The sequence below is a fragment of the Ursus arctos genome, unplaced genomic scaffold (assembly GCF_023065955.2).
Source record: "Ursus arctos isolate Adak ecotype North America unplaced genomic scaffold, UrsArc2.0 scaffold_18, whole genome shotgun sequence".
Classification (NCBI taxonomy): domain Eukaryota; kingdom Metazoa; phylum Chordata; class Mammalia; order Carnivora; family Ursidae; genus Ursus; species Ursus arctos.
Window position 1 is genome coordinate 9805136 of NW_026622852.1, and position 15529 is coordinate 9820664.

A 15529-nucleotide genomic window follows, 5' to 3' on the forward strand; every position below is an offset into this window, starting at 1 on the left:
AATGCACGATTTTGTTTTTAATTCAAATGTAATGCACAACAGCCCACGGCTATGCAAAACAAATGTAAGCCCACATTATTCTTTTCCCTCATGGAAATAGTCTAAACATCCTTTGGTAATTTGCAGTTTGTCCTGACTAGTGAGGTCACAGGCTGTTCAAAAAACCGCAAGCAGTTAAGAGCACCCCAAAGTTAATCATTTATTGTGGTTTTAAGCCTCATGTTTTAAACTGAAAGCTCCAAGAGGAAAACAGAGATTCAAGTGGGAAAAATGTATGTTTAACAATGAAACTTGCAAAAAGATCAAAGAATATAAAACTTGACCAAATAAAATATTCAATCATGTCTTTTTATTCCATGTTATGACCAGCTGGGTGTCTGAGACAGAGAAAAAAGGCATCCTATGTGAATAAAAAACGAAGGAGACAAGAAGGCAGGCTGAGAGAGGAGAGACAAAAAGAAAAAGGGAGGCAGGCAGAGAGGAAGACAGGGAAGTAGACAGAAAATGGAGAGAGAAAGAAGTCTGAGGGACTGGCAAGGACAGAGGGAAACAAGGCAGGAGACAAGCAGGGCAGACAAGTGTTGAAGACAATACTGGACAATTTCCTTCAGCTGTGGGCTGTACCATCTATTTATCATCTGTTCCTAACCTCTGAAATAGAATTACCACAGCAGCTTCTCAGGAGGTAATGTAATTTTTTTAATTGAAGTGTGTAGTTGACATACGATGGTATATTAGTTTCGGGTGTACGACATAGTGATTCGACAATTCTATACATTATGCAATGCTCACCACCGCAAGTGTAGTAAGACTGAAAGTCTGTGATCAGGGTCACATTGCCCTACTGACCAAAGAAATGAGATTCCCACTCTTGTGCCCAAGTAATCTCCTAAAAATTGTTATGTAAGGTCTAAGCTTCATCCAAGCAAGTGACTATGTTTGAAGGCACAATGTAAGATTATTCCTGTCAAGCTCCAGGCGCACTGGAGAGTTGGGGACTGTGGTCAGGGTGACACCTAGTAACAGGGCTGAGCACAGGTGTTGCTGCCACATTTCAAAAATGAACAGGCATTATTAACTGAAATTAAATTGCTTAACTTGTTTATCACATAAATAGGGAGTCCCAGTAACACTTTTAATTATCTTAAATTTCTTTTTAACATTAAAGATTAGCATATTCTAGTTCTTTCCATCCCATTTCAAAGGAAACTTTTTTCAATCATATTTAAGCTTTAGAGGCATATCCATGAAAACATTTCACTGAAGAAAGTAAAATGAAGCTCTACAAAACTACAACAATGACAATATTTGAACACATATAGAAATTAAAATATGAGAAAGAATCAGAAACTTTCTACTGATTAAATTTGAAAAGACAGATTTCTTAACTGGATATTAAAACTGACCAACAGTAGGGGTCTCAACCAAATTAGCTTAGAAATATTCAGATGGCAATGCAGATAAATTAACTAACAAGCATGAGATCAAAGAAAGAATCATCAGAAACATCTGAAAAAAATATATTTTATCTGAAAGAAAGTTAATTACCACGGTCGAAGCAATTCTAAGGCATCTGTAAATTTGTTACTTAGAAATAAGTTCAATGCCACCGCACATTCTTCTAGGCCACACTTGAGATCCACCTTGTTTGATGTTGACCTGAAGACCAAGAAAAAAACACACAGAATTTCTATCGCTTTTACTATTAGCACGTTGTCACATGTGTGTATGCATGTACACTTTGGAGACAGAAAGGTTCCAATTCGAACTCTACCACTTAGTAGCTATTTAACCTTCTGAAGCCTGACTTGATCATCTGTAAAATGGGAACACCACCACCACCACCTACTTCATGAAGCTATTGTGAGAATGGAAGAAATTGACAAACAAGGCTCATAGTAGGCATAAAGACCACAAGCATGGATGGAACTACCTTTACTCATAGGAGAGGGGAAGTTATTGTGTTTTAGTTTGATTACATAGAAGAAAAAAATGTGCCTCAGTGGAAAACTATGCATTATTGTCTAGACTGCAGAAGAGACCCCTTCAAATTGCTTTTTGATTCTAGGGAACTGCCTTGCAACTCTGTAAACTGTGTTTTCTTTTTTAATTAGAGTATAGTGGGCACACAATGTTACATTAGTTTCAGGTGTACAACACAGCGATTCAACTTCTCTATAGTTATATTGTTCTCACCACAAATGTAGCTACCAACTGTCACCATACAATGCTATTCTGATATCAAGGACTATATTCCCTATGCTGTGCCTTTTATTCCCATGACTTATTTATTCCCTAAGTAGAAGCCTGTATGTCCCACTCTCCTTCATCCATTTTGCCCATCCACCCACCCCCCTTCCCTCTAGCAACCATCAGTTTGTTTTCTGTATTTATAGTTCTGATTCTGCATTTCATTTGTTTATCCATTTGATTTGTCGTTTAGATTCCACACATGAGTGAAATCACACAGTATTTGTCTTTCTCAGTCTGACATTATACCCTCTAGGTCCAGCTTTGCTGTTGCAAATGGCAAGATCTCATCTTTTTTACGGCTGAATAATATTCCATTGTACATATACACCACACCTTCTTTATCTATTTATCTATGGATGGACACTTGGGTGCCCGTATCTTCCATATCTTGGCTATTGTAAATAATGTGAATAAACATAGGGTGCATACATCTTTTTGAATTAGTGTTTTCATTTTCTTTGGGTAAATATCCAGTAGTGAAAATGGATCATATGGGATTTCTATGTTTACTTTTTTGAGGAACCTCCATGCTGTTTTCCACAGTGGCTGCACCAGTTTACATTCCTACCAATAATGCACGAGCGTTCCCTTTTCTCCACATCCTGGCCCACATTTGCTATGTCTTGTCTTTTTTTTTTTTTTTTAGGCATTCTGACAGGTATAATTGATATCTCACTGTGGTTTTGATTTGCATTTCTCCAATGAGTAGTGACATTGAGCATCTTTTCATGTGTCTGCTGGCCATCTGTATGTCTTTTTGGAAAAATGTCTATTCAGGTCCTCCACCCATTTTTTAACTGGTTTGTTTTTTTAGTGTTGAATTGCAACTCTGTAAATTGTAACTGATGGCAATGCAAAATAATTGTCTATAGACATGTAAATTCTATCCTGACTAGTAGACGTTCAATTACCTCTTCTCCTTCACTGTACAAGAAGCTAGTTTTGCTGACTTTGGACAGTAATTTCAACATTCTTTTATGTGCTGTTTCAATTTCTCCTTTGAATCAATTGTAACATCTGCCTAGTTCCCTTACCGATTAATGAATTAAGTAAAATCTTTACCATGATTATTTTTACATCTGTATAATCATTATGATTTTACTCTTCATTAAAAATTATCTGTTATTTATGATTGATAGAAATTTTGCTCTTTAAAATTAGGGCCCTCAGGCTGCCTAACTCAATTTTGGCTCCAGTCATGATCTCAGAGTTGTGAGATAGATCCCTGTGTTGGGCATGGAGGCTGCTTAAGATTCTCTCTCTCCCTCTGCCTCTGCCCTTCCCCGCCACCAAAATAAACAGACAGATAAATAAATAATTAAAAATGAGATAAAATTAGAGCCTTCTCCAAAATGTTTTGTGTAACTTGTTTTGTTTTGTTTTTTTTTTTTTAAGTAGGCTTCATGCCCAGCATGGAGCCCGACACAGGGCTTGAACTCAGGACCCTGAGATCAAGACCTGAGCTAAGATCAAAAGTCAGATGTTTAATCGACTAAGCCACCCAGGCGCACATGTGTAACAACTTCTAATAGGAAAATATTTCAGTAAGTAAACGCGCAGTACGATGATTCATTTAAAAGAACTTAAAGTCACACTTCCATGTCACCAACCTCTCCAAATTCATTCCTTCAAACATGAAAACAAAATCCCACTTCAGTTACTCTTCTACCAGAAATGGGTTCTGATGATTTTGCCCAACTGCAGGCTAATGTTAAGTGTTCTGGGCACATTTAAGGTAGGCGAGGCTAAGCTATGATGTTCGATAGGTTAGGTGTATTAAAATGCATTTTTTATTTATGACGGGCTCATCTGGGATGGAAGCCCACCATAAATCAAAAAAGATCCATAAATGTTGATGCAAGTAGTTCCTTAGGAAACTATCAGATGAGTCAGAGGTTAACCCTGAGGGAGAGACTCATATTTCTAAAGAAATCTCAGATTTCCATAAGCAGAGACATATGGAATGAAATCCTAATGTGAAAAATAAATGCCTTAAGATCCTTGGAGTTATTTTCAACTTCATCTCCATTCATCAACCCTCAAATTATTGCACCCCTTCGTCCTACTGTGAGAGCTGAGTCCTAAGGCGAACTGCCAAATCCATGAGTGTTATGAACACACACACAAGTAGCTGAAATTGCAAACGCAAAATCTCAAATCCTAAAGATCTGCTGTACAACTTAAAGTTTGATAAACCTATAAGGATAGATAAAAAGCCCTTTCTCATGGTACTAAAACATAGCTTTCACAGAGTTGCCTTTAATCTCTGATAAAGGAACAACATACATGTTCAAAAAGAAACAACTCATTACATTAATTCTAGAATGGGCAGGAAAGTAATATTAGTTAGCAATTGTGATATTAACAAAAATATTAATGGAAAGGAAAAATGTCATGATACATTAACTTATAAAAAGCAGGTTACTAAATAGTATGTTGAATGTGATCCATAAGCAGACACATATGGAATGAAATTTTTTTAGTAAAAAAAAAAAATGAAATTTTTTTAGCAAAAAAAACAAAAAAAAAAAAAAAACACTTGCTCTATATATGAAGAGAAAAAGAAAGGATAAACACACACAAACACAAAAAAAGTTACAGTGATAATACACATTTCTATTTCCCCTTTGTGCTTTTCTATATTGCCTGAATTTTCTACAATCAACATTTCTTAAAATGCTCTTTAAGCCAACATTACAAGAAGAATGTAAGTAGAAAAATAATCATACTACAACATTCAATGAAAACCCGATGGCTGCATCCGTATCAAACAGAAGCGTATGCCCAGGAAAAAGACAAGAATGAACACAGTTTAAAAGGTCATATTTATGGTGGATGTTTCTCCTTTCTTCCATTTTCTCCAATGCTTGACAATGTGGTTATAATATTGTATAAATGAAATTAATGATTTAAAAATTTTTAAGATAAAAAAGGCTCAAAAGAGAGTTGTGCACCAAATGTTGAATTTAGTTTTGTTTCTTTTTATGTAACAGCGCCACCCATTCACAAGTCCCTTAGCAGCTCTGTCTCTCCTTCCCTTATTTATAAAATGGACACTACACCTGCCTATTTCACCAGTCAGTAAAATACGAAACCCTGTTCTAACATCAACATTACAATGCACCAAAGGGCTGTACTGCTCTCCCCTGTTGTCCCGAAAACACCTGCACCCTCTTCCAGACCTGCTCACATTAGACGATCCAAACCGTCCAGAGGCCAGTTTTGTATCAAATGATGCAAAGGGACGGCTGCTTGTTGCCATATCTGTGCGAGAAAACCTATTAATAAAAAAAAAAACAAAACAAAACAGAATGAGGTTTTTCTTTCTTTGTCTTACAGGAACAGTCCACATAAATTCAAGTATACAACATAAGCCCTTCAATTATTTAGTACATCTCACCTCCATGGCTAATCAGTTTTAAAAATCAAGTAACAAAAATCTATGTACTGTGACATGGTGAACATTTCTGAAATATATCACCAACAAAATAAACTTATTTGTTTATTCTAGTACACAAAAAGAAATTAACTGAAATCACCCCCACAGCTGTCCACCCAAAGACAACATTGTAGCCTGTATATAAATATCCTTCCAGATATTTTCCCAAGTAAATCTATACATGTATTTCTATACTTTATTAAAATAGAATATTATTGTAAGGAAGGAAAAAGTTTTCCTTGACCCTCTTAGAGGCCCTGGCTGGGTCTGAAAATAAAACGCACAAAGACAGATTAACAGGAGAAAAGCCATAAATTTTACTGAATTTGTCTTGTACATAGGAGCCTTCACAAGAGAATGACGGCCCTGAAAAAGCAGGAAGCCTTTATATTTGTGAAGAATTGGCAAGACAAAGGGGTTGGGGCTCGGAATAGTAAATGATGAAGAAGTAACTAGAGAGACAAGCGTTACTTTAAAAAGGTTTGCAAATACTCTAAGCTGATACAAATGTCTTTCACCAGTAAAAGGAGAATTTATTTCCTGCCTTTAGGCAGAAAAGGGGGAGTTTTTCCAGTGTTTACTGCTTCTTGATTGCTGCCAGCTCAAAATGATTTTTAGGTCAAATTGTGGGGTGACATATTCTAGTTTCCTTCATTATATGTTTATTTTCAATTTTTTCTTCTCGACAAATAGTGTTGCTTTATCATAGTTACTAAACATAATTGGTTACCCGCCCCTTATTTGGGGGCATGTAAGTTGCTCCTGATGTTTTACAATTACAAACAACACTGTAATAAGCTCTTCCTCCACTTCCCTGATTATTTCCTGAGGATAAATTCTTGAGTTAAAGAGCATATATTTTGCAAGGTATATTCTTTTTAATAATTGGCTTCATTTCCCATTATATATACACCAAGGAGCGCTGAAATAACAAATAGGAGGTGGGGACTGATCTGGTTTGCAGACTCAGGCCATTTTATTGACCCAGTGCTCCCTCCACAGACACATGGAGGCAGGTCCACGCAAGAGAAGGAAACTCACGTTTAAGAATAAGCCCCCTGGATTGTAATAGAATCACTAACCTCCGGCTTCCATTCACCTTAACTATACACAAACCATACAGAGAAAAGAGTTATTGATTTTCCCTTTAGAGAACTTTTTTTTCCCTAATTCTAAGATGTGCAATGTCCTAAATTAAGTGGAGTTCTTTTCAGACTTCCTAATACCCTATAATATTTTAGATTTAACATTCATCCTGTCTTGAATATAACAAGTTCCCTAAATTTTACACAAGAGTTTAGGGAAAAATCAAGGTTCTTCTCACAAAGGTAGTTGGGAGAGAAGAGAACTCCATACATGGAAGGAAATGTAACTTAAGGCAGGTTGTTTTCCATCACAAGACCATTTTACCAGAAGAGACGAAGCACCCAGCACTTACACAAACCAGACTCTAGGGCAGTGATGTTACCTCTGCTTAGAAGCAAAGAGGAAAAAGATACTTACAAGGACATCCACCCATTTGGACCATTCTTGCCCATCTGGTCTACTACAGATTCACTCAGAACGGCTAGAAAAACATGGTCTCTGAAATGACCATAAAAACAGCCCCCTGTTTCTCATTTGTCTTCAGCTTTAATTACAAAATTCTTCCCAATATTGAAAATTTTATTTAATCAAAACTAATCACTTTGCTTTAACATTTCTAAATTTTAAGGACATACTTAGAGAAACCTTCCCTCCACTAAGATTATATAGCATAATTTTACCAGTGCTGCTACTTTTGAATATTCAGTTTGTTGATCTATTTATAATTTGAATATATAATGCGCTGTGTAGTTTTTCTTAACCTTTTGCCATTTTTCCCAAGATAATTTTTAAAGACCACATATTTTCCCCAGTGATTTGGTGTACCATATATATAAAATGCTAAAATTTATTAAGTTCTGCTAAAATCAAGTCTGCTATGCCAGGTAAATGTTGCATATTTCAAAGCTACAGTTATAGTATCTTTACCAGACAACAAGAGACTTGAATTCAGCAGAACTTAATAATTATTAATAAAATAATGTTAGATTTTATTCACATTTTCAGAGGTATAAAAGTTTAAATTAGATCCTTCTAGCCCTTTATGTTTTTGTATACAAGTCCATGAAGTCCCAGAAATTCTACAGTATTTTAAAATTTATATTAATATCACAGTCAGTACATCAGGCTACAAACTGATCTTTTTATTCAACAGTATTTTTTTATATAGATTAATTCACTCAGACTACTACATAATATTTCATCAAGAACCTATTTTCTTCTTTTTTTATGACAAATGTTTCAAATACAGAGAGAAAATGACAGGCATATATCTGGAATCCATTTTTGTATACAGTGAGAGCTAAATGTAATTGTTTCCCACATGAATAGGCAATTATCCCAACACCAGTGAATAACTCATCCTTCAGTTACTTCCTTAGCTTGGAAGTAACACAAAGGGAGGAGCACATGTCCTCTCAACATCATCTTGGAGCACTAACGGACCCACCAAGGAATATTTCATTCTGTAAGGAATATACCTTTCTTTGATTTACTATTTACTACTGATTAAGGTTCATATTACATAAAAAAATATGTAAACTTGTAGGGGTTTTTTTGTCTTGTAATTATGCAAATACTGCTTTACAGAAGATCAACGAGTTTTGCATATAGAAATCTTATTCCAACATTCTTTAGTTGCCTAAATGCTCCTGGAACCAGTTTTACAATCTTGTTTATTTCCTCAATAAATATATCAATGACGTTGTTAAAAGCAAAATCACTGGCCGAAAATGGTGTCCGTTAGGTTGAGTCCCAAACTGTAATCTAATTCTAGTTTCAACCTACCCCAGAAAAGTAATCTTAACCAGTCTTAACCAGTCCGGAATTTTCCCCATCTGGGGCCAATGAGTCTGCACTGAGTTTGCCAAAGGGGCCCTCACCATTCCCCAAAGGAAGCTGAGGTAATCTGCATGAAAAGACCCGGCTACTCTTACTCCTAAGGGAAATCGACCTTGCCCAGGACAATCCTTTCCTTTTGCTAAAACTTTCTTGCCCCACCCTTTCTCCTACAAAATCCTGCCATTTTGTACAACTCCCCAGAGGTCCCCTCTACTTTGCTGATGGGAGGCTGCCCAATTCATGAATTGTTTAATAAAGCCAATTAGATCTTCAAATTTACTAGGCTGAATTTTGTTTTTTAACACTATCTCTACAATACTATATTTTCACACCTATACACACACTTATTCAGGTCTTTTTTCCTTCAGTAAATGTTTCTAATATATGAACACTGCACTGAGGTTCAGATAGCCTCCGTGCTAAATGCTCCTTAGACTGCTTCAGTTTTAGAATCTGTACCACCAAAGTAAGCACAGTTATTAAAAATTTAACTGAACAGAGTGACTTGACTGCTGTACCCCTGAGCATAACCTAGATGTTATATTCGTAAGTTCAAAGAAATGTATTTTTAGCTGGTGAAAAATACTGTTATTGGGTTGATAGAGGATAAGAAAAACACTACATCAATTTCAACATTTTCAATTATGTTGGAAAAATTGTCCTTCTTTTGCCCTGATTTTATGCTTTTTTTTTTTAAGTTTTTAAACAGCTTTATTGAGATATAATTCACAGACCATACAATTCACCCATTTAAAGTATACAATCAAGGACTTTTAGTATATTCTTAGAGGTGTTCAACTATCACCACAATCTAAGATTTTATGTACGTACGTATGTATGTATGTATGTATGGGAGAGAAGGAGAGAGTCGAGGGAGGGACACAGGGGAGGGAAAAGGAGAGAATCTCAAGCCAACTCCCTGCTACGCACAGCGGCTCAATCCAACAACCTTGAGACCACAACCTGAGCCGTAACCAAGAGTCAGATCCCTAACTGACTGAGCCATCCAGGTGCCCCTATCATCATAATCTAATTATACAACATTCTGTCACCCAAAAGATACCCTGTATCCATCCATTAGCACTCATTCTGCATTTCCCCCTCCACCTCTAGTTTTAGGCAACTACTATTCTGCTTTCGGTATATACAGATTTTTTTCTAGCCTGGACATTTCATATTAATGGACTTACATGACATGCGGTCTTCCATGATTTCCTTTTTAACTTAGCATGTCTTCAAGATACATGTTGATAATATATCAGTACTTCATTCCTTTTTATTGCCAAATAATATTCCATTGTATGGATAGAACATGTTTTGTTTATCATTTCATTAGTTGATGGATATACATGTTATTTCCACTTTTGGGGTATTTTTTTAAAGATTTATTTATTTATTTTAGAAAGTGAGAGCACTTGTGCGCAAGAGTGGGGGGAGGGGCAGAAGGAGAGGGAATGAATCTCAAGCAGACTCCCTGCAGAGCACAGAGCCTGATGCGGGGCTCAGTCCCATGACCCCAAGATCATGACCTGAGCCAAAGTCAACAGTTGACTAAGCCACCCAGGTGCCCCCCCACTTTTTAGGTATTTTGAATAATGCTGATATTAACATTCATACAGAAGTTCTTGTATAGAAATATATTTCATTTTTCTTGGGTATATACCTAGGAAATAATTGCTGAATAATATGTTAACTTTATATTTGACATTTCAAAGAACTGCCAGACCATTTTTCCAAGTGGCTATGTGATTTTTACATTCTCACCAGCAATGCAAGAGCATTCTAATTTCTCTATATCTTGGCCAACACTTACTACTGACCATCTTAGTGGGTGTGATGGTATCTCATTGTGGTTTTGACTTGCATTTGCCGAATGACTAATGATGCTGAGCATCTGTTTAGGTACTTACTGGCCATTTGCACATCTTCTTTGGAAAAATGTCTGTTCAGATTCTTTGATCATTTTTTAAGTGGGCTATTTGTCTTTTTATTATTGAGTTTCACACTGCTCTAATTTTTGATCACTAAGTAAAACTATTTTCAAATGAAAAGCTGACAGCTATTTTTGTATACTTTTTCCTCTCATTCAAATCATAATTAGCAGAATCAATTCAAATTTAATTTCCGCAATAAATCCAAACAATGTGCTATGTTCTTGAGCAATGAAATAAAAGCTAACCCATTTTTTTAAAAAATATTTTATGTATGTATTTATTTATTTGAGAGAGAACACGTGCGCACAGAGTGGGAGGGGGGCAGAAGGAGAATGAGAAGCAGATTCTGTGGTGAGCAGGGCACCTAACGTGGGGCTTGATCCCAGCACTCTGGGATCATGACCTGAGCCAAAGGTAGACACTTAACCAACTGAGCCAACCAGGCACCTCAAAGCTAGCATTTTTTAAAAAAAATATTTTATTAATTTATTTGAGAGAGAGAGCACAGAGGGAAAATGGGAGGGAGAAGCAGATTCCCCCTACTGAGCAGGGAGCCTGAGGCACGGCTTGATCCCAGGACCCTGAGATCATGACTGGAGCTGAAGGCAGATGCTTAACCAAGTGAGCCAGCCAGGCGCCCCTCTGGCCCATTTTAAAAAGAAGAAAAAAATGAAATGAAATTTCAAAAAATAATAAAAAGACACTTAGTATCCTTTAAGCTTTTTCATCAAAGTTAAAATCTCTCTTTTGGGGAGAAAAGGAATGAAAGTAAACAGGCCAACTGTTACGCTCTGGGAGGCACCATTTATATAATCTACAGTCTGGACGGTATCCACTGGAGTTATAAACACAAGACTGCAGTGGACACCACCACCAGGTTTCCAGGAAATCTACTGCTTAATATTTTAACCATATGATCAGCCTGTGTTTCTTACTAAAGAAAACTGCTCACAAATTCTGCCCAGTGGATGAATCCTTCAAGAAGCCATTCTCACAGCCTGTGATCAAAGAAGAGGGGAGGTGTAGCTGCTGCAGCTGGTACAGCAAGAACAGCCCAGAAATCAACAGGTACCGCCAAACTCACTGTACTGCCAACCTCAACCCCAGCCTATCACCGGTGCTACAGAATCAAAGCAAAGGAATGCCACCATTTTCTCTCCACTTTAAGTCTTGTTCCTTTATAGGGAGGATCTACAAAGCTAAAAAAACAAAGGACAAGCACGAACAAAGGATATAATTATTCGACTAAGTCAGATACTAATGAATTTATAAACTAATTAACCTGCCCCTAAATAGTCCATGCTTAGGCTTACTACAAACAAAACCGTAAACTCTCTTTTACATTATCTGTAGGGCTTGGGTGATTTTTATATTCTTTCTGCTTTTTGATGTTTTTTCCAAGTTTCAAAAATGATCATGCACTATTTTTAATAATGGGGGAAAAGTATATATTTTGAGCAGTTTAAATTCAAATTCATGAAGGGGACATTCAAATATTAATTTAAGGAAACACCCTCCGATCACCCCCTGTACTATCACACACAGCTTACAATAGTTCTCTGGAAAAAATGCAAGAACAGTATATTATTTTTAGTCCTTTTCATGTGAGGAAGTTAGAATATATCACTACCCAATGTGTTTCTAATGTAATTTTAGACCTTATCGAACTCTTCCAAAAAGTATTTTTCAAAGTACTTTGAAAAGTCAGTACTTAAATGTTACAGCTTTTCTAATTTTATCTTCTTTGTTTCCTACACTGACAACACACTTCCATGCTATTTTAAGTTTTGAAATTAAAATACCTGTAATAATATATTCCTAAATTGTTTTCAAACTTGTTACTTTATATATACATTTATGACCTCAACCTGATTTTTAGTGTATCTACCTGTTTGCTGAAAATGGGTTTATTCCTTGATTGAAAGGAATTGGCTCTCACAGGCAGACATCAGTAGACACTACCATGCGTTCTTGACACTAGCCCCATTTCAATCTTTGGCAGATCTGAAAGATGCAGTACACCAGGCCCGTGAGCACGTCAACAAGCTATATGCTTTTATGGAAGATGGAAAGTGAAGGTCCATTGCAATAGATGGAGTCACTGGAAAGGTACTTCCTTTCACCCTCATGTTACATTTTTATTAGAAACTGGGATTAAGATAAAAAACAAGGTAACCAACTCTGCAAAAATAAATAAATAAAGCTGGAAAAGGTAGCAGGGAATGGACCACAAAAAAGTAATGCACTGAACGAAAGGGTCAAATTTAGTAAATTAAAGTTTAATTTTCACTTACAAACACCTAGGAGCACCATACTGCAGGCACTATATCAGGTGTTAGATACATTAAGTCATACAGTTCATGATCTCCAAGATGATATCTGAGAATAAATTCTAGATTTTAAATAACATAAGTTTTACCACCATGTTGCCAAGTCACATCTTTTTTTTTCCCCTAAGATTTTATTTATTTATTTATTTATTTATTTATTTATTTATTTGAGAGAGAGAGCACAAGCTGGGGAGGGGGGCAGAGGGAAAGAGAGAAGCAGACTCCCCTCTGAGCAGGGAACCCAATATGGGGCTCGATCTCAGAACCCTAGGATCATGACCTGAGCCAAAAGCAGATGTTTAACCTACTGAGCCACCAGTTATATCTTTTTTTATCCTGCTTATAAGCTCCTAAATTTGGATCAAAAGTCCAGCCAAGGGCACCTGAGTGGCTCAGTTGGCTGAGCATCCAAATCTTGACTTCAGCTCAGGTCATCAACTCAGGGTCCTGGGATCAAGGCCCTGTAGGGCTCCACGCTCAGCAGGGAGTCAGCTTGAGGAGGCTCTCTCTCCCTCTCCCTCTGCCTCTCCCCTGCCCCCTAGTGTGCACGTGATCTTTCTCTCTAAAATAAATGAATGAATTAAAAAAAAAAAATGTCCAACCAAAACCTTGCATACATGTCAGCAAGCTGTCTGCCAAGCATCCCCCAGGTAGACCTGCCACGCGAGTGGAGAACCTGACTGCCTGGATAAACAGACAAAGGAGCAAGTGGAAGTCAGCAGTACTCCCATCTGCTCCCAACAATACACCTGAGCACAATAACTGGAAATGCAACTAGCAGCCAATAGCCAGGGATAGAAAGGACACAAAGCCAGTTCAGTAGAAGGAAGAGTTCAAGAGAGTGGAGAAGTTTAATTCACGAACAAGGAGAGTTGGAAGAAAGCAGAGAAAAGGAAAGAACAAACAATCCCTCCCTTGCTCACTTGAGAAAGATTCCAATGTCCCCTTCTAGACCACCTTCTCTGGACTGCATCCTACTCCCAAATGACTCAGAAAGATGTAAAATAATGTGCATACAGAGAAAGAATAATAAAACAACTGTGGCAAAATGTTTAAAATGGATTAGGGATATACAAAAGTTCTCTTATTCTCATACTCTTTTGCTCAGCTTGACATTATTGCAAAATAAGGTGTTTTTAAAAGACAACTTGGATGATCCTGGAGCAAAGGGCAAATGAGAGTGCCCATGGACCTCAGGCATCCTAGCCAATGCCAGTGGGGAATGCCAAGCCATTGAGGTCATACCAACAGATCCAGCCATCTCAGGTACTTTGGTGGCAGGGACAGTGACGACAGAAGTTAAGAAAAAACAAGTAAGTGGGGCTGTCAACCAGAGGGCAATTCCCAGAGTAGGGCTCTATCTCCATGGAACTTCTGGCACCCAGGTACTATTAAGGAAGAGGGACAGGGGAGCCTTTGAGAAGGAAGATATAGGCCTGATGCAGAGTTTAAATTTTTACTTGACTGGGCACTTACCTCTCCCACTCCCCCCAAGAAAACGTGAGTCACTATAAAAGAGACTATTTAAAATGTGAACAGATGACAGGATCTTTTATCAACAACTACATGTTTTCTTCTGTTCTCACCGGGGATGAGAGTTCCAGAACAAAGTGAGAACAGATGAAAAGAACAGAAGCTAATTTTCATGTATAATATAAAGCACACCTCAGACCCTACTCACTAAGAAAATGGACAGCAGGACTTACTGTTTCTTCAGGAAAAAAAGAAAGAAACTGCCCCAACAGATGCTGTTTCTCTTGCCCGCAGACAGAGCAAATCAGACAGAGCTGGGAACTAACACCAGAGCCTGTATCTTTTCAAATTCTTTCCTTAAGCAAACTGTACTCCTTCACAGTATTTCAAACAAACAATGGAATGTCAGATTGGCAAGAGATATACAGGCAGCTCCAATTTCATTTTGCTGGTTTTTAATTAAAAAAAAAAAAATTCCTTCCCTATTGAAGGGTTTTCTTATTTCTAACAGAAAGCTGTTACCTACTCTAGCAATCACCCTTTCTCACTGCCCCACCTGCAGTGTGATGTCAGAGAAAGCATGCTGGGACGCAAGGCTGAGCTCTGGGACGCAAGGCTGAGCACTGGGTGTCTGTCCCAGGTGTGCCGGGCACTTGAAAGCAGCGACACACTGGACCGTTTGCTCACTGCTAGGGATCTCAGTGACCTCGTGTGCAAAAACAAAGAAAGGATACAAACCATAGAAAGCAGAGAGGTGGTGGTCAAGGGCTGGGGAGAGAGGGCAGTGGGGAGTTATTGCTTAATGAGTACAGAGTTTCCCTTTGTCCAGATGAAAGAGTTCTGGAGATGGACGGCAGTGATGGGGGCACGACCGTGGGAATGTACCGAACACCACTGAACTGCACACTGAAAAGTGGTGAAGATGGTAGAGTTTGTGTTAGGTGTATCTTACCACAATAAAAAGAAACCGGGAAGAAAAAAGAAAGCATACACCAAGACAAAGAGCCAGAGGAGGGATAACAATACCTGCCCCAGCTACCTCATGAGGAAGTTACCAGGAGGAATGTGCTCCATTTTGTAAAATCACTTTTGGGGCTGAAATACTACATAAATGCAGTCCTGATGTTGTCAAAAGAGTTAAGTGATCGGGGCCAAGAACTTCCCATTAGACAGCC

The 15529-nt window shown here is 37.7% G+C and overlaps 1 protein-coding gene across 2 annotated transcripts in view; it reads right to left on the minus strand.

Annotated features, from left to right (window-relative positions):
- Positions 1-15529, minus strand: part of TTC39B (tetratricopeptide repeat domain 39B) — a 148832-nt gene that overhangs the window by 75913 nt on the left and 57390 nt on the right. For both annotated transcript variants that reach the window (XR_008959866.1, XM_057313444.1), the window contains exons 3-4: positions 5436-5531; positions 1549-1659 (exon numbers count right to left, since the gene is read on the minus strand). Coding sequence is in view for 1 of the 2 variants with exons in the window: in XM_057313444.1 (XP_057169427.1) it covers positions 1549-1659; positions 5436-5531 (207 nt within the window). In the remaining variant the exon portion in view is untranslated. The remainder of the gene's footprint in view (positions 1-1548; positions 1660-5435; positions 5532-15529) is intronic.